This window comes from Peromyscus californicus, unplaced genomic scaffold, assembly GCF_007827085.1.
Source record: "Peromyscus californicus insignis strain IS unplaced genomic scaffold, ASM782708v3 Scaffold_18__1_contigs__length_77618521, whole genome shotgun sequence".
Lineage (NCBI taxonomy): Eukaryota > Metazoa > Chordata > Mammalia > Rodentia > Cricetidae > Peromyscus > Peromyscus californicus.
This window is the reverse complement of record NW_026294480.1, coordinates 49,051,526-49,077,146: the sequence shown is the minus strand read 5'-3', so window position 1 is coordinate 49,077,146 and position 25,621 is coordinate 49,051,526. Positions and strand designations below refer to the sequence as shown.

General features: G+C 42.6%; 1 protein-coding gene across 6 annotated transcripts in view; it reads left to right on the top strand.

Annotated features, from left to right (window-relative positions):
- Positions 1-16,667, top strand: part of Znf131 (zinc finger protein 131) — a 35,532-nt gene extending 18,865 nt beyond the window's left edge. For 3 of the 6 annotated variants that reach the window (XM_052743343.1, XM_052743344.1, XM_052743345.1), the window contains exons 5-7: positions 5,232-5,914; positions 12,824-12,954; positions 14,809-16,667. In XM_052743343.1, coding sequence (XP_052599303.1) covers positions 5,232-5,914; positions 12,824-12,954; positions 14,809-15,492 — 1,498 coding nt within the window. In that variant the 3' untranslated portion in view covers positions 15,493-16,667. Of the gene's footprint in view, positions 1-3,004; positions 3,093-3,933; positions 4,108-5,231; positions 5,915-12,823; positions 12,955-14,808 lie in introns of all 6 variants that reach the window. The other 3 variants (XM_052743346.1, XM_052743348.1, XM_052743347.1) reach the window with 3 other exon arrangements.
- Positions 16,668-25,621: the final 8,954 nt, after the last annotated feature.

Genomic DNA, 25,621 nt, shown 5'->3' with positions numbered 1-25,621 from the left:
AGTTTTGTTGAGTCCTTACCAGTACACTGAGAATTGTTAAGGATTACTTAAAAACTTTGTGAACATTTTAAAATATTTCTTCGTTATTGGGAGGCATACTTACCACCACATGGGTTCCCAGAATCAAATGTAAGTCATATAGCTTGTTAGCAGGTACCTCTAACCACCGATCCATCTCTCTGGCCCCTATATTTTGTCTGTATATGATGGGGTACATATGTTTGCAAGTTAGAGGGCAGCTTGCAGGAGTCTGTTCTCTCCTTTTATCATACGCATTCCCAGGATCAGGCTCAGGTGGTCAGGTTTGATGGCAAATTCTCTTAACCCTCCGAGCCTCTGACAGGTCAGAGGACAACGTTGTGGAGTTGATTTTCTCTCTCCATCTTTACATGGGGGTTCTGGGGATCAAACTGAGGTCCTCAGGCTTGCCCAGCAAGTGCCTTTATCCACTAAGCCATCTTGCCAGCCCGGCAAACTCCTTTTTTTTTTCTGAGACAGGGTTTCTCTGTGTAGCTTTGCGCCTTTCCTGGATCTCGCTCCGTAGACCAGGCTGGCCTCGAACTCACAGAGATCCACGTGGCTCTGCCTCCCGAGTGCTGGGATTAAAGGCGTGCGCCACCACCGCCCTGCTTCTGACAAACATTTTTAGAGAAAAATAATTAATATCTTATACTGTGTTATGCATGAAGTATGTAAATGAACGAGGTGGCTGTTTTAATAAAGCCTTGCTTACGTTAGTTGTACTTAGGTCAGAGCTTGCTAACGCCTCTGAAAGAGTATGAATGTGTATAAGTTCTGTGGTTTGAATGTTTTTAGAACTTTTTAGTTACCACATTGATTAATTACGTTTGTGTGTATGTGGGTATGCATGTGCCACAGCACAAATGGAGTAGATGGCTGTTTCTTTGCTTGTGTGGGTCCTGGGGCTGAAACTCAGGTCATCAGGTTTGGCAGCAAGCACCCCTTAACCAGTTGAGCCATCTCATTAGCCCTGGTTTTGAAGTTTTGCTACTTCTTTAAATATTAAACCTTATTTAAAGCATGTAGTTTGAAGGTACTGGAGAGGTGACTGAAGGTCAAGAGCACTGAGTTTTTCCAAAGGACCCAGGTTTGATTCCTAGCACCTACATGGTGACTCACACTCATTTGTAACTCAAGTTCCAGGGTGTCTGATGCCCTCTTCTGGCTTCTGTGGACACAAGCCAGGCATGTGTGGCACACAGACATAAATGTAGACAACACATAAAATATAAAAAGGAAAGATTTAGGGCCTAGAGAAATGGCTCAGTGATTAAGAGCACTTGCTGCTCTTGCAGAGCATCTGGGTTCAGTGCCCAGCACCCACGTTCACAACCATCCCTTTCATTCCAGGAACATTCTAGGAACAACATTTCAGGAGATATGTTTCCCTCTTCTGACCTGTGCAAACACTGCATACATATGGTATACATACATACATGTAGGCAAAATATTACATAAAATGAAATGAATACATGTAATAAAAACTGTAAGTAAATTTTGTTGTTTTTTTATTTTTTATTTTTATGTGTGTTAGTGTTTTTGCCTGCATGTATGTCTATGTGAGGGTGTCAGATCCCCTGGAATTAGTTACAGACAGTTGTGAGCTGTCATGTAGGTGCTGGGAATTGAACACGGGTCCTCTGGGAAAGCAGTCAGTGCTCTTAACCGCTGAGTCATCTCTCTGCCGCGTAAGTAAATATTTTAAAGTATGCAGTTTTAACATACTCAAAACCATGATCACTATCAAGTTAATGAATATGGCGCACTTTGTTGTGTCTTCAATTTGTAATCCAGTCCTCCTTTCCCAGTCTCAATGATCATACCACTCTACTGCTACCATAGCTCATTAACATTTTCTAGAATTTTATATACATATGTGGTAGGTACACACTTACCTAATTTCATTAGTTTTGAAATTCATTGATACTGTGGTTAAACGTTATCTTTATCTACCCTACACTCTGAAACAGGACAGACTTTGTTTTCAAACTGTTGTATATATAAACAACCTTTTAAACAGATCCAAAATAAAGAGTTGTCTGTGTCTTTGTTTATAGAGAGATCCATGAAAAGTTATTTCACAATAATATTCTTGTTTCTGTATTATCTTGGCTTCTGGTAATTTTCCTCATAATTACTCTTTATCATTAGTCACTCTGATAATCTACCAGTAGGGACATTGACCTACCTAATCCATTCAGTTTTTCTCATGTTAGGCTTATTTAAGACTACTATTAACAGAATTTGAGTAATCATCATCTGCCTACCTTGTACTTACAGATTGAAGGCCGCCTTCATTAGGGACACAGGTTGACATTGCCTGCAGTTCAGAGAGAATGTTTGACTCTCGCTGTAGTTTTTGGAAGGCTGACTAAAAGGCAATCAGTCAGATTAGTCATTCATTCTTATTGATCACAGACACCTGAATAACAACTGAGTGGCAGTTGTCCATGTCTCGGTCCCAGGTTCTGAAAGATTTAATGGTCCTACCTCCCACATACCTCCTGGGATGTAAAATACTGTCTCCAGGCCCTGGGATTCCTGCTTTCCCTCCACCCCCAAAATTAATGTCTTAGTATAGCAGCTGTAACTTAACTCTTTTCTAGTCTTTAGTCATCTGCTCCTACCCAGAATTTGCACAGGAAATGTTTCAAGAGCATTTTTATTGAGATAAAAATTTAGAGAACCGTTATGTTTTCCCACTTGGCCTCACGCATGCCATTACAAATGAGCTGCTTGGTCCAGTGGGTTTTATTATGACAGAAGATGGTGTCATTCTAATAAGAGAATCCAGATGACTAAACTAGATCAAGTTTTAATCCTTTAAGCCCATATTTGACTACCTCCTGAAAGAGATACCTACTTTGTTCCAGAGTTGCTATTGGGGAAAAAATGATGTCAAAGAATATTCAGGGCAGAATCCTACATTTTCTAATTAGGTTTACATAAGCTTCCCATCCTTTTTGTCGTCCTCATTACTCAGGAAGCAGCTGAGAAGAGGTGACCCCTTTGTGGGGACAGCTGACCTTGATGACCAGCCTGCCTTACTCAGATATTTGGACAAGGAGGAGGTGAGGGAAGTAGAGTGGGGAATCCTTTTGAATCAATGTTTGAGGAGGTTGTTGTAACCGTTTGCGTATCAGTGTCTGTGGAGGTAGGAAGCATGAGACCAATACCTTCCCATTATCCAGTGACTGTAGTGCTTTTGTTATAAAAAAAAAAAAAAAAAAAAAAAAAAAGTAGCATTTTCAGCCTGTAGCGAGTCCAGGAAGCCAGACATGATGTTCATGGACCACAGTCCTGAGGCCTTGAAGCAGCTGGTCAGACTGGAGCAGCAGAAGAATAAATAACCCGAAAAGATGATTAGGGTGAAGCCACCACACAGCTCCCAGATCAGTGTCGGTGTGTAAGTAGCAGCATCCTGTGTGAAGCCACATACATCTTCACAGTATGACAGTCTCTTAGGAGGTGGCAGAAGTCAGGCATGAAGTCTACATCAGAAAGGGCGTCTTTTACGAAGGCCAGTTTGTGACGATGAATGTATTAACGCATTCAGAGTGTTGGCTCTTGATGTAACAATGACAGCCTGGGCAAAGCAGGCTTGCTTGTGTAACAGGCTGCTTTCACCAACTGATGGCAGTTAGCCTTATTAGAGGACAGCCATTATTGTGGAACTCTAAATGAGTAACTCGGGAAGTTTCCGAAACCACTCTCTGTTCCCTGTGATTGCAGCTTTGGAAGTAGGTGTCTTCGGTGGGCCGTCCCTTTTAAGTTAGCTCACCAGATAGTTAAGCACTGGCAACAGCCTGTGTGTCAGTAAAAATACAGCAGGGTAAGTCCTGAGGAATGTTGGCCAGAGCTATGAGGACAGCCTACCAAGTGTCGTCGCTCTGTCTATTTTGGCTTTCATAGATGCCGTTGAGGCTGAGCACCTGCAACAGAAAGCCAACTGCTTTGTCAGAGTAAGCATTTCTTCTTGACTGACCAAAGAGACTTGTTGGACACTTCTTACCATATCAGTCACAAAGTCTGGTTGAGTCAATACGAAATGAGGCTTTCAGACTGGAGGACTTCAGCTTTCCACAGGTTGGGTATCACTTTCCTAATGTGACCAGCAGCATGCTAATTTCTTCTTTGCAGGGGAATTGTAGCTTGTAGCTGTGACTAGGGGCTTAAGTCTAAAACAGCAAATCTTTGACTAGAGACTGCCTCCCTTTGCCCGAGTTCCTTCCAACTTCCAACTAGTCTCCATGTGTGTGAAGAGATTTTTGCTCCACCTTGAATTTTGTTTTTCCTTAAAGCAGCTGAAATCAGGATAGAGGGGAAGAGAGAAGGTGGAGACAGAGGGGACGGTGACAGACTGCCATAAGCAAGGCACATTTTCATTCGGTTTCAAGCATCCTAGAAGCTGCATGTTCCTTGCCCAGCCATTGGTGTTTTCAGCCCATGTAAACACCTCAGTCAGCAGGAAGGTGGATACTCCTGAAATCGTCTGTTTCAGGTTTTGGGGGGCTTCTGATTGAGCATCCCTCCATGTTGTTTTCTAGATTAGGATAACAGATTGATGATGCCTTCTGGCTTGTTACAGGTTTGATTTGCAGTGGTTTCTTTTTAAAGAGCACACCCTGGACATTGGATGTCCTGTTGTCACAATACTGTATCTCAGGCTTTCATGTACTTTAACATAACATAGAGATTGGCAGTGGGGAGGCAGAGGTTGGTGGGCCTGTGGCTAAGACTTTTTCCCTTGTTTTCTAGAAATTCAGTAACTTTAGTTCTTACATTTTAACCTGTGATCCTTTTAGAGTTATTGTTTATAAATGGTACGAGTTTAAAAGTTGATGCTTATTTTCTAATATACATACCAGATAGTCCAACACCACCACTTTTAAAAGAGTGTCTTTGACCATTGAGTTACTTGGAACAATTTTTTTCCAGAAGTTAATTTCATAAATATTTGTCTGTTTTTGGACTTTGTTCTGTTAACCTGTGCATATCTATACTTTGACCAGTATCATGGACTTAATACAGCTTTTAGGAAGTCTTGAAATTGATCAGTATAGGCTGCCCAATTTTGTTTTCTACCTTCCATATAAATTTAATTTTTTTCCAAAGAAGTCTTCTATGATTTTATATAGTTTTTTTAAAATTTTTATTTTTAAAATTTTTTTTCTTTCTTTTTTTAAAAGCCCTTACTTTATGTATTTCAGGAACAAAGAAAACTCAGCTCCATTAGAGGAAAATACCACGGGAAAAAATGAGGCCAAAAAAAGAAAGATTGCAGAAACTTCGAATGTTATCACTGAATCACTGCCATCTGCAGAGTCAGAACCTGTGGAGATTGAGGTGGAGATTGCGGAAGGCACAATTGAAGTAGAAGACGAAAGTGTGGAACCTCTGGAGGAGGTGGCTGCTGCTAAGCAGTCGATAAAGTACATACAGAGCACAGGCTCCTCGGATGAGTCCGCTCTAGCACTGTTGGCGGACATTACCAGCAAGTACCGCCAAGGTGAAAGCAAAGGACAGATTAGTGAAGATGACTGTGCATCTGACCCCATAAGCAAACAGGTAGAAGGTATTGAAATTGTGGAACTTCAGCTGTCACATGTGAAGGACTTGTTCCATTGTGAGAAATGTAACCGTTCGTTTAAATTGTTTTACCATTTTAAGGAACACATGAAATCACACTCCACTGAGAGTTTCAAGTGTGAAATATGCAATAAAAGGTATCTCCGAGAGAGTGCGTGGAAACAGCACCTCAGCTGTTACCACCTTGAAGAAGGTGGGGTGAGTAAGAAGCAAAGAACTGGGAAAAAAATTCACATATGCCAGTACTGTGACAAACAGTTTGACCACTTTGGACACTTTAAAGAGCACCTTCGAAAACATACAGGTAATTAGCAAATACTTTAAATACTTGAAGTCTGAATCCTGTTTTTCCCTGTGTTTTCTGATGAGCAGGGTACGTACATGCCCATTTCTTGAAATATTTGATGTTTTCCATGCAAATCAGTGCTAAACCTTGAAGATGACTGTCACTCTTGTATGTCTTGCCCTTTTTTATATTCTTCAAAGAAATATGTAAAAAAGTGCCAGGCGGTGGTGGCGCACGCCTTTAATCCCAGCACTCGGGAGGCAGGCGGATCTTTGTGAGTTCGGGGCCAGCCTGGTCTACAGAGTGAGATCCAGGAAAGGTGCAAAGCTACACAGAGAAACCCTGTCTCAAAAAACCAAAGGGGAAAAAAGAAAGTTTATTTGCTAAGTACCATGAATTATTAAATCCTAACTATAGTTAGGACTTTATTCTATTTTTGTTTCCCATGTTAATATGTTATATAGATAGACATTTATAAGCAATCTTAACATTTTTATATATATTTTTCCTTCTTGGGGGCATATATTTAATTGTCTTGGGAGTGTGTGCTGCATTCTGCAGGTGTTTCGTGGGCATGTGGGCACGCCTGGTGTGCACCTGCGTGTGTGGAAGCCAGAGCTGGATGAGTCTTTTCTCAATATTGCTTTTCAACTTTATTTTTGGAGGCAGTCTCACTGCACCTGAGGTTAATCAAGTCAGCAAAGCTTCAGGGATCTACGCTCTCTCCTCACTCCTAGCCAGATGCTGGGGTTATGTACCCACACTGCCATTCCTGGCTTTGTACATGGTGTGTGTGGGGGGGGTACACACATATATCTGCAGTAGGCACTTTACTTCCAGTAGTAATAATATATTCTTGAGCCAGAAAAAGATAGTCCTGTGTCTGTCACCCTCTACCTCTCTAAATGGCAAATATGTCAGGACTAGTAGATAGCCAAGGTGTCTCCTAGTGTGAGGCGTGCTCCTTGTTCTAAGAGCTGTGCCACTCTAGAAGAGGTCCCAGGAAGTCTTTCTTTGGCCACCATAGTTCGGTGTCGTTTCTCCGCTCCCCCACACATTGGATCCCTTGTCCTTGTTTTAACTCCCCAAGCATTCCTTGCTAGATTTCCTTAGTCAAGCACGGGGCCTGCTACCAGTGATACTCTCAACCCCATATAGTCTAGACAGTTGTGCCCAAGTCTCGTTACATTTAATGAGTAAGACCTGGAGTGTTGATACTGAAATAGAATATAGGTACATGTACCATTCAGAATCTTTGGTACCAGTGTTGATTTCTTTCTTCCTTTTTTTAAATAGCTGTCTCACTGCCCAAAGTCACTTGTAGTACACTAATTGAAGTTGAGGAATCAGATTCAGAAAACAGGTTGTTCCTCAAGATCCAGCTCCAGTGATGATGACTCACAGGAAAAGTAGTGTGGAAAAGGGTTTTCAAGCCAAAGAAGACCCGGTCCTAGAGGGAAACAGGAACGCCGGTTGTGGCCTCACTAGGTAGGAGGATGGCTAGAGTCGGTCAAAGCAAAGGCGTGCCAAGAGACTGCTAGGCCCCCGGCCCCAAAGTGGGCACTGAGAAGGGACTTCATCCGTGGGTATAGGGCTAAGAACTTAGGTTCTCTGTCTCTCGAGAGGATGTGAGATAACAAGTAACCTAGTTAGCTTTATAGTTATAAATTCTAGAGCCATATGCTCACTGTAGGTTCATTTAGTACAGAAACAAACTGAGCTTTGCCTGGTAGGCGTCAGTGTGGAAGCAGAAGGGTCAGATTTCTGTTTTAGAGCAGTGACTGGCACCGTAGATTGATGGGAAATGAAGCCTGCTGGCTCTGACGAGGAAATCCTTTGGAGAGTCTAAAGAATGGGAAACTGGTAGCGGCGGCAGGAGTGGAAGGGGGCAGAGGTTTGCGTTCATAGACTTGCCAGGGTCCACAGGATTTGATGAGAGATAGTGAGGGCTGAAGGACAGTACCAGATCCTTTTGACAGACATATATTTGGAAAAGGAACCTTGAGGTGACTTCAGCATGTTTTTAAGTAGTTGTTCCCTACTTTCCAAGGAGAATCAGAAAACAAAAATCGCAGTTGAATTCTGGCTACAGTCTTGACAATTACCAGTTTGATGAACATGGTGGGTCACTTTATATTGAGGCCCCTTTCTTTTCGTACACTTCCCACAGACCTGACAGAGGAGGGTGGAAGCACTCTGAAGACTAATAGTCTACATGTCTTTAAAAAAAAAAAAAGCCAGGCAGTGGTGGCACACGTATTTAATCCTAGCACTCGGGAGGCAGAGGCAGGTGGATCTCTGAGTTAGAGAGCAAGTGCTTAGCAGCAAGACCCAGCCTGGTCTACAGAACGAGTTTCAGGACAGCCAGGGCTACACAGAGAAACCTTGTCTCAGACCCCTCTCCCCCCATCCCCCCAAGAAAAGTCATCTGGCTGTTTCTAGATTTCACCAGGCTTATTAAACTAATTATTTAATAGAAACAGCTCAAGTGGCATGCAGTGGAAAATGATTCATTCCTACTTAGGATAGATCTCTTAAAAAGTAGCTACTGGCTCAGAGGGATAACTTAGCTGGAGAGCATTGCTTGGTCATGCATACAAAGCACCTAGCACTACCATTGGGCAGGGCAGGGTCAGTAGGTCAGTGGTGGAGAGGGTTTGCCTCTAACCTTCAGGCATATTCCTTGCATTATCAAGTGACTGTAAGCACACACTTCTGGGAAAAAAGAGCAAGCAGCAGTTCATACCTTTCATTTAGACTCACGCTCTTTTTTTTTTTTTTTTTTTTTTTAAAGCAAGTTCTCATTAAGTAGCCCAGCTGATCCTTTTGCCTCAGCCTCCCAAGTTCTGGGATTGCAAATGAAACACTTAGAAGGATTCAGTTGGTTTTTTTTTTTTTTTTTTTGCTGTGACTACATGCTATTTTAGTACATGTCACTGTAGCTCTGAGTAAACACAAGGTTTTTGCTAGAGTTTACCAAATGTGACATTGCAGACATCCTTGTACATTTCTCTTCATACACATGCTCATGTGATGTACTTTTAAAGGCTTTTTATTGCATGTATTGTATGCACTCGCCACCACATGAGTGTGGGATCAAAGAACAACCTTGGGGACTCGGTTCCTTCCTTCTACTGTGTGGGTTCCAGGGGTTGAACTCAAGTTTAGCAGTCTTAGCAGCAAGTGCTGAGCCGGCTTGCTGGCCTATGTAATTTAATTTTTAAGAACAGAATTGCCCGGCTAAAGAAGTCTTGGCAAACATCAGATTGCCTTTTTTTCCCTCCCTTCCCTCCCTCCCTCCCTCTTTCCCTCTCTGCATACATGTGTACACTGTGTGTGTGTGTGTGTGTGTGTGTGTTTAGCATATGTATATGTCGGCATGGGTTTATGGATGTTACATACATTGAGTAAGTGCACTTCTGTGTATATGTGCTGTGGAAGCCAGAGATCAACTTCAGGTGTCTTTATCCACCTTAATTTTGAGACAGTCTCTCACTGACCCTGAAGCTCCCCCACTGGCTGGCTGCTCCAGGGAGCTACCTGTGTCCACTCTACTACCATATCACCTCCAGGGCTGGAGTTACAGCTGTGCTTTACCACAGCTGGGTTCTTAGGTCAGTGCTGGGGCTCCAAACTCAGGACTTCTGGCTCGCACTGCTGGCACTTTACTGAGCCATCTTCCTAAGCTCCTCACATTGTCTTTTCTAAAAGGCCATTACAGCCTATGCTTATAGATTGCATTGGTAGTGAAAAATTATACACTAATAAAATATAATCATTCTGTTGAGCATATATCTTAATGTTTCTTGAATTAAAAAGAGTTCGTATATTAACATTAATTCTAGACAATTACGTGTTACCTAATATTTTCATCATGTGTAAACTTCAAAAGCTGTATTTTATTGGGAGAAGAACATGTGACTTGGTAACTTGTGTCAGTCAACTTGAGTATTTTGGTCATATCCAAAAGGTCTTCGTTGCAGGGGTAGCGAAGCCTCTGATGTCCTGGTTCTGTCCTCTGCAAACACCGCGCTGTCTTTGAATCCCTGTCCTCTTGACAATTCTTGTCCCTTCAACTCCAACCCTTCAGCTCTCCTTCCCCACCAGCTTATCATGTTTCTGACTTCGTCCTAACGTGAACCGTGTCATATCTTTTCCTGCATAGAAGGATTCTACTTGTATTTACAAACGGCCTCCGCGTGTTTTATCCTTGTTAGCGAGAAGTGCTGGAGAAAATGCATCTCAGACCTTAAGTAAGGTAGTGTCTTGTCTGATGTCTTTTTCCTATTGCTTCTCCAGATTCCTGCTGTGTATTCAAGACCCTTCCCTCCACTCTTGAGTTAGCACAGCTCTTTTTACCCATGCCTCCAACACCTTGCTTTTTCTTCAAAGACCAGTGCTGAATCTTACAGTTTGAACCATGTCTATCTTTATTCCAACCCTTCTTTCCTCTTCCCTTGCCTTCTCCCACAGAAAGTCAACAGGTGGTGATTTCTTGTTGATTAGAAATCTCTTCCAGTCCGTCTCCCCCCCATCCCCACCCCCACCCCCCCACTTTTTAAAGAGTGAGTATGTGTATGTATGTTTCTGGAAATTGAACCCAGGGCCTTGTACATGCTAAACAAGCACTCTACCACTGAGCCTCATCCTCAACCCTACTTGTAGGCTTTCTTGAAAGAACTCTGTACTGTTCTTATTGTGGTGCTTCTCATTAACCCCTCCATTCTGGCTAAGCCTGGCCCCGGTCCCACTGTACCACCGACTACTCTAAGTTTCCTTGGTATCATTTGGAAGTTCCCTTTCCACTGTTAGCTCATCTACCTGCTGTCTTAACTTGCGGTTTCTGTGAGCCTACTCAGGATTGTGTAATTATATAACACGCTGAGAATTTTGATCCATCTTAGGAGTATTCATTGCCACTGAAAATGACCCCTTTATCTATATATCAGTCCATTCTGTATTTGGCTTCAGATTTGTCTATACAACTACCTCTTGGGAATCTCTGTTTTGAGTGCCTTTTAAAATTCTATTTCTTTTTTTATTTATTTATTTATTATTTTTATTTTATTATTTATTTATTTATTTATTTTTGGTTTTTCGAGACAGGGTTTCTCTCTGTAGCTTTGGAGCCTGTCCTGGACTAGCTCTGTAGACCGGGCTGGCCTTGAACTCACAGAGATCTGCCTGCCTCTGCCTCCCAAGTGCTGGGAGTAAAGGCGTGCGCCACCACCTCCCGGCTTAAAATGGAAGTTTTGCCTGCATATAATTCTGTGCACACAGAGACTAGAAGGCATCAGATCTGGAACTGGAGTCAACAAATGTTTGTGAGCTGCTATGTGTGTGCTGGGAACCAAGCTTGGATCCTCTGGAAGAGCAGCTGCTGAGCCATCTCTAGCCTCTGTTTCATGTGGCCTTGAATTCAATAAATATATTGTCCAGGATGACCTGGTACTTCAGATATAACTGCCTCCACCTCCCAAGTACTGAGATAACAGGTGTGCTTCACACCCAGTTTATGGTGCTGAGGATTAAACCCAGGGCTTTGTGCTACTCTGCAAACAAACTAAATTCATGCTCTTTTCCTGCATCCCCACTACAAACTTCATCTGAACGCCTGCACTCTCGGTTCTTGATACCAGGTGGCATGCTGAGCCTGGGACTCGGGAGTCCTAGTTAGTTACTCCCTCCTTGCTCGTCTCTGCGGTGCTCTGCTTGGGTGCTCTGAAAGGCCTTTCCTTGGCTCCTTCTGCTCCAGGCAGCGTTGCCCCGCTTTACCCTGCTGCTGCAGCATTATCCCTCAGCACCCTCTTTTTTAGTAAGTCTGTAGTGCTTTGAATTTATGAAAATGTTCAAAACAGCCGCTTATTCTTTTGTTTGTTTTTAGTTTTGTTAGAGACAGAGTCTCACTATGTAGCCCTTATTGGCCCAGAACTTACCCTCTCAGCCTCCTGGTGCCAGGATTAAAGGCAGTCACCACCGTGCTTCAGTGCCTGTTGCCCGAATTTGCCTGATTTTGTCTCAGACTCAGAATCTTGTGTCTCAGCCTCTCCTAAGTACTGAGACTATGGCTCTGTGCATTCATGTCTTTATTTTTTTATTGTCATCACCTAAAGTGTGATCAGGTACATGGTAAGTGCAAAAAAGGAAAAAAAAAATCTTAGGGAAAAGATAATTCTGTTTCCATAAAGCAGAGATTGATCATGATTTTTGTCTAAGGAAAAATAATTTCAAGTGTGCTAAAGCACGAGTTATAAATTGTGTTCCTCTTCTTAAGGATGTGTTAATTAAGTCAGGCATGTCACTCATGCCTATAGTTGTAGCACTCGAGGGCTAAGGCGGAAGATTTTAAGTTTAATTCCAGCATGGGGAGCACAGTGAGACTATTTAAAAAAAGAAAAGAAAAGGGAAAAGGAAACCCATGTATGGTGGCTCCTGCCTACAATCTCAGCACTGGAGAGGCAGAGGCACACTCAGAAGAATGACCATAAGAGTTTGAGGTCAGCTGGTATACATGGGAAATCTTGCCCTTCACCAAACACGCACGCACGCACGCACGCATGCACAAAGATGAAGATGAGCTGGGTATAGGGGTACACACCTACACACCTTTAATCCCAGCACTTGGGAGCAGAGGCAGGTGCATCTCTGAATTGGAGGTCAGCATGGTCTACAGAGCGAGTTCCAGGACAGCCAGAGATACATAATAGAGACCCTGTTTCAAAGAAGACGATGACTAGGACCTTAAAGTTAGCCACAGCTGTGCATCAGTGGTAGGTCATTTTTCTGGCATGCATGAAACCTGTGATTCAGTCCCCAGCACTGCAAAAGAAAAAGAAAAAAATTAATAACCAAAATGATGAACTCTTATACTTGGGTTTGCTGATATTCCCAATATATCAATGTTTTTTTTTTTTTTTCTTACAATAGGTGAAAAACCTTTTGAATGTTCAAATTGTCATGAGCGGTTTGCTAGAAATAGCACTCTCAAATGTCACCTCACTGCATGCCAAACTGGAGTAGGGGCAAAAAAGGGAAGGAAGAAGCTTTACGAATGCCAGGTATGTGTGGGTGTATTTTGTTCTCACAAAAGGAACTAGTGTGCAGTTCTTAGAAGTGCAGAGTAAATAGTCCTTGGCTCACAAGGGTGACTTAGACGTTCCTGATTTGATAGTAGTGCAGAGAGCATTTTGTGTTCAATAGAAAAAACCCCTCTTGGGATTTTGAAATCTGACCTTTTCCTGAATCAGTGATGCCCAGTAGAACGTTCTCTTACGACACCGGGCAGCAGCAAGCCTCGGCTTCCGGTTAACCATGCAGTTATGGTAGTAAACAAAACAGATACTCTGGCTGACTCCATTGTGTGGCTTCAGAACAGCTATGAATACGGACAAAAACAAAATTGTAAAATTCTTCGACACGGAGGGTTTTTTTGTTTTATTTTTAACTTGCACAGCTCCTGAATGTGAACTTTGTAGGTGACAGTGCAGTGTCAAAGGGTTGGACATGCCTGTTTGTGTTACTGTAGTGTCTGGTAGGTTAGGTGCAGTAAATGCACTTTGGATACTACAGTGCAGTGGTGAATCACCATGCAACTCGGAGTATCATCAGCACATAGAACCTTGGAAAGACTTGGGAATAAATAAAAAGCTATTTACTTTGTATGGGTTATTAGAATTTGGGTGGGGGGCATGTTTTCTTTTTTTTTGAGACAGAGTTTCTCTGTGACAGCTCTAGCTGTCCTGGAACTCATTCTGTAGATCAGGCTGGCCTTGAACTCTCTGAGATCTGCCTGCCACTGCCTCCCGAGTGCTGGGATTAAAGGCGTGTGCCATCACCACCTGGCAGGTTATTAGAATATTTTTGTTGTTTGTTTTTATTAAACCCTAGATCAGTGTTAATAACAATTGTCCTAAATAGCAGTCTGAAACTACAGTAGTGCTTACGGATGCCCAGGTTTAAAGACAGTCTGTCATAGCCCAGGCTGGCCTCAAACTCACTATGTAGCAAGGATGACCTTGAATTACAATCTTCTCATGCGCAGGCATGTGCCACTACACCTGTTTTTGGGAATAATTGGTTTGGGTGTTTCTATTTATTTACTTATTGGCAGTGGGCACACATGCTGCAGTGCTTGAAGGTCAGAGGACAATTTGCAGGAGTTTATCCTCTGTGCACCCTGTGGGTTCCGGAGGTGAAACTCAGACTTGGTGGCAAACGCCTTTGCCATTGAGCTGTCTCACCTGTCCACGGTTAGTTAGTATTCTTAACCATAGGAATAGCCATTAGCGTCTGGGAGAGGGACAGAGAAAGCAGACAAGATACAGCTGTGTCTTCCATGATTAGTATATTTTTGTCCCAAATAATGTAGTGGGTCTAAATCTTGAAGCTGTGGGAGAAACCATGATATTGTTACTTTATATTTGATACTTAATGGGGGCAATGCTAAAATGTTTCCAGAATCTAGTAAATTGTTAGTTGTATGGGCTGAGAGAGCAAATGAAACCAAGTGTGTGAAATAGCTTTGCACTAGGTACACTGGAAACTATATTCAGAATATTTTTGTAACACTCAGTTTACCAGGATGGATGGTAGTGTTTTATGGGTTTTTTTTGTTTGTTTTTCAGTACTTCGGATTAAACCCAGGGCATCCCGTATGTTAGGCAAATACTCTTACTACTAAGCTATACATTCAGCCCATGTAGTATATTCTTTGTGGGTTTTTTTCTTTTTGGTCATTGTTTATCAATGCTCAGGATTAGAGCTGGTGTAGTGCCTTGTTTGTGTTTGTGCTTGGCAGGTTCTTCACTTAGCTAACTTCAACGCCTTAGTATTGTTTTGATGGAGGATAATGTATTCACATTTACTTCAGTTTGGTATAAGTATTATTAACATCCTCTATTTGGTGATTTCAGGTCTGTAACAGTGTGTTTAACAGCTGGGACCAGTTCAAAGATCACTTGGTAATTCACACTGGAGATAAACCCAACCATTGTACTCTATGTGACTTGTGGTTTATGCAAGGAAATGAATTAAGGAGGCATCTTAGTGATGCTCACAATATTTCAGAGCGTATAGTGACTGAAGAGGTTCTTTCAGTGGAAACACATGTACAGACTGAACCAGTGACGTCAATGACTATTATAGAACAAGTTGGGAAGGTGCATGTATTACCGCTGCTTCAGGTCCAGGTGGATTCAGCACAAGTAACTGTGGAACAGGTCCATCCAGATCTGCTCCAGGACGGCCAAGTGCACGATTCACACATGAGTGAGCTTCCAGAGCAGGTCCAAGTGAGTTATCTGGAAGTGGGTCGGATTCAGACTGAAGAAGGCACAGAGGTGCATGTGGAGGAGCTGCATGTTGAACGGGTAAACCAGATGCCAGTTGAAGTACAAACTGAGCTTCTAGAAGCTGACTTGGATCACATGACCCCCGAAATCATGAGCCAAGAGGAGAGCGAGCCTAGCCATGCAGATGCTGCTGAGGCTGCCATGGAAGATTCCGAAGATGCTGAGGGGCTAGAGACCACCCCAGGAGAGTGTTCCCAAGCTGGAGAAGCAGAGGATGACAGGACGTCTGTGCCAGTTTTAGAATGAAAGAACAATTATTTTTAAATTTACATGTGGGGTAAACTGATGGGCAGTGTGACCTTAAGCTATCAGATAAGTGGACCAAAGTTATACTATTTCCTGTTGTGCTGAACTGTTTCTATGGAAACAGACTGATGTCCTTCCTTCCAGTTAATGCCACAGAGAGGGAATATTTCTCATAATGAGTGAAAGCTTTGAGAAGTATATTTCTGGTAACTTAAATGAATTATATTCTTATTATATAGTTGGGTACGAATGCATCTATTTTCATTGTGGTAAGGGTCTCCGTATTCTCTTCCCCAGGTCATGTCCTCCCTTAAATTCTTTGCATCTTATAAAACCATACATAAAACCATTAGAATACATCTCTTTGTATTCTAATGCATGTTAGGAAATCGAGTATGTAATGTAGGCAACACAGGCTGCATGAGGGACGTGCATTGTTACTGTGCAGTTAACATTGGGGTCTGGCTGGCTTTATTTTGAACAACCTTCTTGTCTGTCCAGTGGTTGCAAATGCTGTCTCCAAAACAAATGGTAGTGGCAGAATTCCTAGAATGTTTTAAAAAACAAACAAACAAACAAAAAAACCACCCTTGTGCCTTTTCAAAACCAACAAAACTCCTTCGGTAAAACACCTCTGCTTCTCTGAAAGTGTGTTTTAAGGAGCAGTATAAACTGCTCTGATACTTGGTGTTTTTTGCTTAAGGACAACTACCAATTCTTTTTCCTTTAAGTTACATTGAGAATTTTTCATTTAACGGCAGCTGAAGGGCCATTTTCAATTGGAAAAATTCATTTACATCTGTGGTAAACTTTATTTTGATGAGAAGTTGCACTAATATTTTACCACCAGATGAAAAAAACAGTTAGATGAGCATCATTTTAAAATTAATGTATTTAAAATAAAGTACAGAGGAAAAGTATGTATATAATATATCAGGCTTTGTTTTGAATGGAATCTTTTCCCCCAATCCTTAATGTAAAGATTTTGTGCTATAACTTTTAAAGCCATACAAATAAGAGTGCTAAACTGTGGACTTAAAAGTAGGTGTGTAAATATTTTTAATCAGTATTACTTGGAAAATAAAAATATAACAACCACAAAATCAATATGCTATTTTCTTTACCTGTTAAATACTGGGAGATATTTACATTTTAAAGTAAACTTTAAAATTATGTGTTTGTGACTCTTTTCTTTTTAATTATTTCGTTATTATTTTATGTGTGCGGGTGCTTTGCTTGTATGTATGTGCACCAAGTGCATACCTGGTACTTTCAGAAGCCAAAAGATTCTTGGAACTGGAGTTAGAGACGGTTGTGAACTGCCACATGGGTACTGGGAATCAAACCTGGTCCCCTGGAAGAACAGCCAGCATTCTTAACCACTCAGCCATCCCTCTGATCTTTTTAATTGCCAGTTTGGTTGGAGATACTTGGTGTATTTTTGTGACTGTAGTAACATGGCTCATCAATGAATTAAGATACGAGATTGTTAGTACATACTTCCTAACCCAAGAGTTAGCTAAAAAGACAAAGACACAAGTTACTTGTAGTTCTTAACTTGTAGCACAAGAAGTGGTATTTTTTTTTAGTGGTGCCTACTTTAAACAATTTTCTCTACTTTTTTAAGTGTAAGTTTTTTTTATTTTATTTTTATTTTTATTTTGAGATAGGGTTTCTCTGTAACTTTGGAGCCTTTCCTGGAACTCACTCTGTAGCCCAGGCTGGCCTCAAACTCACAGAGATCCGCCTGCCTCTGTCTCCCAAGTGCTGGGATTAAAGGCGTGCGCCACCACCGCCCAGCTTAAGTGTAAGTTTAAGGGATCAGTTCAAGTAACACTTTTGCTAATCATGGCATTAAATGGTAACACATCACAAAGCATATTGAAGAGGTGTTCTATGTCACTCAAGTTGACAGATTAAGATAGGAATATGAAAGTTGTTTATATTAAGCTCGAGACAGGTAGTAGGAACTTAAGTATGTTTGCTGTGTTTGGCAGTTGAGTACCTACTACAAATTTCATATTTTCCTTGAAGTTAGAAAATCTTGAGAAGTTATAACAACCTGTGTTTTAGGATGACCTGTGGGTGTGGTTATACGTTTTAACCCTGGCAGATCATGACCTCAAACATGTAAATTACCAACGAGTGTCTAGTGAATTTTGAATGTTGTAAGCAGTAAGCCAAGGTATGAAAGTAAGCACAGTCCTCTTTGAAGAGTTGTGATCATAAAATAGATCGGAGGCAAAGGCATTTCAAAGTGTTAAAAGTATCCCTTGAGCTTCCATATTTGGCATATGAGAGGGGCAGCTAGAACTCACATTCCTTTTCCCAAAAGACTGGCATGTTCAGGATGCAGCTGGATTTGACTGGAAACATTGAGGAGTACAGCTCACTAGCACTGACCTGTTGGATGGATAGTGCTTTGTAGTTTGCAGAATATTTTGCATGTAACAAGCTCTTAAATATAGCTGGGTGGTGGTGGCGCACGCCTTTAACCCCAGTACTCGGGAGGCAGAGGCAGGCGGATCTCTGTGAGTTCGAGGCCAGCCCGGGCTACAGAGCGAGATCCAGGACAGGCACCAAAACTACACAGAGAAACCCTGTCTCAAAAAACCAAAATATAAATATAAATATATATACATATATATGTATATATATATTGCTCCAAGTAGTAAATTGGGTACATTCCTAGAGTGTTTTTCCACTCAATTCCCACTGGGGCTTAGGTCTTGAGTGTGGTAGCAGATCAGTGTTTTGCATTATAGAGCTTATGTCTCCCCTGCTCATTGAACAGCAGTTCTCAGACAACAACCAAGTAGGTGTCCAGGATTCAGTTCTGATTACGCAGTCTCAGAGCAGAATCCCCCAAATTAAATGCTTTACATTTAATTTACATCTTCAGACTAACTTGAGTCGTCTGAAGTTGACAATGTGTTCAACTGAAAATAGTCACACTGCCCTCCCTTCACACAGACACACATATAGCCAACTGGCTATAAGCGTTCATGCTCAGCCAACTGTGAATTGGGTGTTTCCGTGAACCCCACCCCAGAGTTCAGTAGTGCCCTAAAACACCCCAGAAGCCAAGAAACATTTGCAGGATGGGAAAGGATGCAGCTCAGGGACAGAAGAGATGAATAATTAGAGTGAGGATGTGGAGTTTTGTGTTCTGTTTGCCTCCTCCAGCATACTGATACCTTCACCAACCTCTGAGCTCCCTTATCTGAAGCTTCCAGAACTTGGACTGATACAGTTATCCATCTTTGGTCCCTGAACTCAATTCTATCTGTAGCCACCGCTGCTTCCTCAGGGATTCTGTGAGGCTGATAGTTAGGCTGCTGTTATGATCGGCTCCTCTGATGACCTCAGCATGGTCCCCTGCCAGTAGTCAGTTCACTAGTACAGGCTGGTAAGGCCAAAGGGTTATTCTAAGTTCAGAAGACATTTATACAGTAGATTTTAATTTATATCTGCAGTTTAGCATGAGTTGTCTTTAGTGACAATGTGAGGTCATTAAGGAGTTCCCTTGAAAGACTTATAACTGATGTGGGTGGGAAATGAAAGGTTAGCCTTTGAAGTCATCAACGATAACGTTATGTTAATTAGATTTGGAGAAAGAGACCTAGGTAAAATGTATGTCATGTGTAATGTGCTCAACTGTGCTGTAACTCTTGTCATAATGGACTCAAATGAGAATTGGTGCCAGACTAAACCTGCTCGCCAGCAATTAATGAAATTCTTTAGTGGGAAGCTTAGAAGTGTGTTGCTCTAAAACCATAAGAGGTGGCTCTCTTATAGCCAGAATTTAAATAATATCCAATGTCATTTATAAGAAAGTATCACAAAATGATATGAAATGAGTTGGGCAGGTTTAGGCACAGGGATCCCAAAAGTTAACTGTCCTAATTCTTCTTGTTGGCCAGAAGCTAGAAATGTTCTTGGTTCTGTCCTGACCAGCCAGGAATACAGAAAGGAGTTCTGGTTTCTTCTTACCCTGCTTTTATGTTTGTTTGTTTTTTGGTTTTTCGAGACAGGGTTTCTCTGTGTAGCTTTGCGCCTTTCCTAGAACTGGCTTTGGAGACCAGGCTAGCCTCGAACTCACAGAGATCCGCCTGGCTCTGCCTCCCGAGTGCTGGGATTAAAGGCGTGCGCCACCACCGCCCGGCTATCCTGCTTTCTTAAATGAGCACTTCTGCCTGGAAGCCATGCTTGAGTGTGTGACTGAAATTCTAGTCACTGAACCCTCCTGGCGAGCAGCTTTGGAACTGGGTCTCTGGGTTTTCATGGTGGAAATGGGTTACACTATTTCCCAGTTTCTGCCTGTCTCTGAGAGGATTTTAAGGTCTCAGCTCTTGAGGGAATGTCAGGTAGCTAGATAGGGACTAGTGGCCTTGGAAGCCTTTGAGGGCCGACCCCTCCCTCACAGTCAGCACTTGAGACCCCACTTCCCATTCCCCTGCCAACATTAGGAAGGAAATCAATGATTGCCCCTTCCTAGAAAGGGGAATACCACTGGCTCTGTTAGGAAACATGGCCTGATCTGCTCTAAAGAGGAGAGCATTGCTATCACCTCCAGGTGAGCCTGGCAGTCACTTGTTCAGAAATCCACCCCAAGGAAATCTGATTCGCCTGGAACCTCGCTAGAGATGGGAGGAATAGTTAGCCCATTTCCCCTTCCCAGCCGACGCTTGGCGCGGCCGCTCACACGGCTTTACCTCATGGTGGCGCTGCTAAGCCTCCGGTTTAGGCTTCTAACCCTGAAAAGCGTAACTTCTCATCTTTCTTTTGGATATTGACCCAAAGCCAAAGTATGTTCTCCTGGCATTCTGGGCTTTCTCTCTCTTACTAAAGTCCTCTCTACAGTGGAGCTGCTTGCCAGCTTCCATTGCTAACCATGCCGGATTTCTCACACCTAAACTCAAAAGACACAGCTTCTTCTCTCTTTTCCATCTCCCTTGTCCCGGCAGCCGCTGAGAACTACAAACTAATAAAATTGTCTCTTTAAGCTATTTAGCAGGACTAAGAACTCAAAAGGGAAGCTTGGTTCCCCTGCAACACTGATCAGCATACTTGGCTTCATGTTGAAGGAAAGTTTGAGAGCTTGGGGTTACAAACTCCATGATGAGAGTGCTTGCCTACTATGCCGAAAGGTCCTGGGTTCAATCCCCCAGCACAGAAATAAAGAGAAGTTCGAAGTATAGTTACTACAACTGGGAGGATGGAAACAATTCAAATTTTACAGTAATTAGCATGCCCTTTCTCAGTATCAGGGTTTTTTCCTCTATTTTTTTAACTTGTATTTTAATTTTAGGAAGAAATTTCAGTGTTAACCATTAAGAAGTAAATTAAAACTAGAAGTCAGGGCAGCCAAAGTAAACACCCAGGGTTGGGGAGATCACTTAGCAGGTAGAGTGCCTACTGCTCAAAAACCTGAGCTTAGATTCCCACCATCCATGTAAAAAGCCAGGCATGGCAGCATGTCCCGTCATCCTAGCTGTGAGACAGAGACAGGAGCATCCCAGGGGCGTGCCTAGCCATTCCAGTGGAACTGGAGCTCCAGAGTAAATGGGAAATGCTGTCTCAATAAGGTGGAGTGTGACTGAGAATACCCAACACTGATCTCTGGCCTCCTCATTTATGTACACCACCCCTCACAAAACATTTATTTATTTATTTGTTTGTTTGTTTGTTAGGGTATCAGATCTTGGAGTTACAGACAGTTGTTGGCTGCCATGTGGATGCTGAGAATTGAACCTGGGTCCTCCAGAAGAGGAGTCGGTGCTCTTAACCACTGAGCCATCTCTCCAGCCCCTTTTTAAAATAAAAGAATTCCTGGAATATCAATAGAATTAAAGCTTGCATAGAGTTAGTAGCCTCTTAGTCACTGATGTCCTCAACTGTTTCTTTTTGTGGTTGTTGAACTACATTTGCTAAAGTAAAAGTCACATGGTTTAGAATGAGAAAAAAAAAATAAAATAAAACCACCCCAAACCCATCAATCAGGTGGTGGTGGTGGCGGCGGCGGCGGCGGCGGCACACTCCTTTAATTCCATCACTTGAGAGGCAGAGGCAGGCAGATCTCTGTGAGTTCAAGGCCAGCCTGGTCTACCGAGCGAGTTCCAGGACAGCCGGGGCTACACAGAGAGACCTTGTATTGAAAAAATGGGGGGCGGGGAGGGGTAATTTGTTATCATTAGGTGAAAATCATTCCAGATATTTCTGGGAGAAGGAGGAGGAAGGAGAGAAGAGAACAGGGGAGAACTTTGTAAAAATAGGATTACTGCAGTTGTTTGAATTCTTCAGTTGACTTTTGCTTGGATTTGGCTATCACAAAACCAAAAACAGGGCTGACAAGATGGCTCAGCCTGGTCACCTGAGTTCAATCCTCAGGAACCACCTAGTCTACTGATGAAGAGAACTGACTCCTACAAGCTATCCTTTGTGCAAACTTCCATGTGCGCACCTTGGCATGCATAACTGCTGCTCCCCAAATAAGCAAAATAAATTAATTTTTTAAAGGAACAAAATTATGGTATACTTCAGATAAATGCCTCATTACTACAGCATTAGTAGGATTTTTTTTGTTGTTTTGTTTTCAAGATAGGCCCTCTTCTTGTAGCCTTGACTGGCCTGGAACTTGCATTGTAGACTAGGTTAGTCTTGAACTCACAGAGATCATCAGCCTGCCCCTGCCTCTGGAGTGCTGAGATTAAAGTCATGCACCATCATGCCTGGCCCACTATTCTTAAAAGGCTCTTGTAAAGTTAAAGAACAAACAGCATTCATAAATACCAATTGTTATGAAAAAGTGATTCAGTCCTATGCCTCAGTTGTCTCCCTTCCGAGAAAATGCAGAAGAAGGCTCGTGGACACTTCCCTCCCGGGCTTAGCTCTGTTTCCATTCTCCAAGTACTAAAGGCTGCCAGGCTGGACGGCTGACTAGCTATGACTCAAGTGATAATTAGAGAAAGAGCAGATGCATATGAAGCAGTTACCTAGAATGTCACACAAAGACAAAAGGCCACAGAAGACATGACAGAAGGAGAGGATCTGGTACATCTAATGTCCACCAGGAGATTCTGAGAGGGGGGAAATATACTGGGAAGGGATCTGATGGACTAAATGTTCACATTCCCCACCCCCAGTCCATGCATTGAAATCACAGTTCCTAGTTTGCTGGTATTAGGAGGAGGGCCTCTGGGAGATAATTAGGTCATTAGTGTAGAGTTAACCTTGTAGACAAGAATAAAGTTAAACAAGAGACTCCGGCACACTCTCTGATCCGCCCTGAGGATTCAATGAGAAGCCGGCAGTCTGCAGCCCATTAAACTGCCGTTTCCAGAACTTGATCATGTTGGCCCCCTTAGCTCAGACGTCTATCTAACTGCAGAGCTATTGATAAGAACATGTCTAAGGCAACTGATTATACAGCCCAAACTAAGACAATGTCATTTCCATTCAAAGATACTGTTGAATTTTGTAATTTCTCAGATTTGAGTTGTACCCGGATCTGAAACAAGATTTCTCCAGACAGGCCGCACCATTTTGAGCTGCAGATTTCACTATGTAATAATAGTTTACAGACTTGAAGGAGAAGTCCATATTCTCTTCTAAGATTTGTCAAGTGTCACCAAAGAGGGAAGGAGGAAGGAAAACTAGAGGTGGGGTGCCTCCCCAAAATGGCCAGGTTCAAATTCAGTATGGGTGTGGTGTCCTGGGTGACTTAATAACCGGGAAATGAGAGTAGAATGGCCCTATTTCTCCTTGAATAACAAGCGCACAAACAAGTAGAATTCTGAACACACCTGGATCCCAACTCCTTAGACACTGGTGAAAGTAGCCCACTTAGCCACTGATCCCCATCCCCCAACTTCCCAAGCTTCCTGACCAGATTAGTAAAATGTAGTCCACTGTTGCTAGGGATGTTATCTCACCAATTCTCCCAGTTCTGAGATTACAGACAGGAGCTGAAGCTAAGGGATGCTTGACATCAAAGGTGTCACCAGTTAGTAAGGAGTAGAGCTAGATGACAAGATACAGTTTTTGTTTTTGGTTTTTCGAGACAGGGTTTCTCTGTGTAGTTTTGCGCCTTTCCTGGAACTCCCTCTGTAGACCAGGCTGGCCTCAAACTCACAGAGATCTGCCTGGCTCTGACTCCCGAGTGCTGGGATTAAAGGTGTGTGCCACCACCGACCGGCCATTATCAGTATTTCTTAAAGAAAAGCCCAGGTCTCTTGTATGTTAGTATCACCCGTGTTCAAGCTGACACAGGGAAGAAAGGGTCACAAACCACATTTCTTTTTTTAAAATGTGTAAGTTATTTTTATTTTATGTGCATTGGTGTTTTGCCTACATATATTCTGTGTGAGGATGTCAGAAACCCTAGAGATGGGGTTACGGACAGGTGTGAGCTGCCACGTGGGCACTGGGAATTGAACCCGGGTCCCCTGGAAGGGCAGCCAGCACTCTTAACCACTGAGCCATCTCTCCAGCCCCTAGAAACCACATTTCACTGAGCTTCTCAAGAATCACGGACCTGCCTACATTGACAATAGGGGCTTAGTTTCACAAATTCTTTTGAAAACTATTTTTCTAGCAAATACTTTTTATAAAGGATATGCCCATTGCAGAAAAAGAAAAAAAGAATCCTGGGAGAGGTTAAGAAGAACTTTCAGGTCACTGGCAATTCCCGGCAGCGAGGTGCATTTCCAGACACACATCAAAGACTTGTCCTTTCTCTTTCAAGCTTTTCCTCACTCACTATGTACAAAATGTTTCCTGAATTTCCCAAAGGCTGGGTGTGGTGGCACATGCCTGTAATCCCAAATCTTTGGGAGACCGAGGCTGGAGGATTTCCTTGAGTTCAAGTCCAGCCTGTCTTACACACCAAGGTGCTATCTTAAAAAAAAAGAAAGAAAAGAAAAAAGAACAAGTCAGAGCTCTGCATATTGTAATATTGTAGTGTAATCACCCTACTATTGAACGGACTTTGTAGGAGAAAACATTTTTTTTTTCAAGTTAAGGGAATCAAATGTGTTCCCCTCTTCTTTGACTGAGGAATCCCAGAGTGCCAAGGGAAAAGACGGGTCTGATTTGGAAAGAGGAGACTCTGGCATGACAGCTCAAAGAACATTGAGAATGCAAGGGGCTGGTGGGGTGAAGTCCGGCAAGCACAACTGAGAAGCAGTTTCTGACCGATTCTACGTTTTCCTTGCCCTGTGGGAGCATGGTGGGAGGGTTTTGCCACTGTGCCTGTATGTCTGGCCTGGGATTTAAGGGTCCAGGTTTTCTATACAATTTTCCCATTTAAAAAAAATGTTATCCCGTGTACTGGCATGTTTCAAGACTCAAAGGGGCCCTTCAAATCTTTTTTTTTTTTAATGTGATACTTTATCTTTCATCTTATTGTTTTAGAAAGAAAACAGGCTGGTGGCGGCATGCAGTACTTTAAGAGTCCTAGTTTTGTGGACAGAGAACCCTTATCTTTCACCAGCGGTCGAGAAGGCTGTGGAAGCAGTCCTTCTGGGGGTCCTGGCTTCCCTGCGCTGGCCAGTGCATGGAGCTGTCCAAGGTTTTCTGTCTTGGCCATACTGTTTCTGACCTCTTTAAGGAGCACACAGGAGGCGGAGGCAGGAAGGAAAGGCCTTGACTAAATCTGGAGTCCCGGCCCCAGCGTCGTGCAACTTCAGGATGTCGAGTCAGTTCTATGTCTGTCTGTCGAGTGGGTCCTATGTCTGTCTTTGCTTCAGTTTCTTTTTCTGCTAAAACAGGATGGTAATACCAGAACCTAACTCAGATTGGTGTGAGGCGCTAAACTGTAAAATTATTTAATACAGTGCCTGGCAAATAGAAGAACAAAAAACTTCCGGTCCCCCAGTTTCTGCCTCATCAGGATTTTAGATGTAGATTGTTTTGATTCTTGTAATTTTGCCCTGGCATTCAGGAATACTTGGGGTGGGCAGTAAGAGCACTTGGACAAATTGCTCCCAGAACTCAACTTAAGACTCCTAGGTCTGGCTTGGCCATTAAACTGTGTGTGAGACTCGTCAAGTTGACTGATTTTTCTGAAATCCGTTTCCTCCTCTATTAAATCAAGCACTTTAACTCCAGGAGTTATCTTCTAACGTTC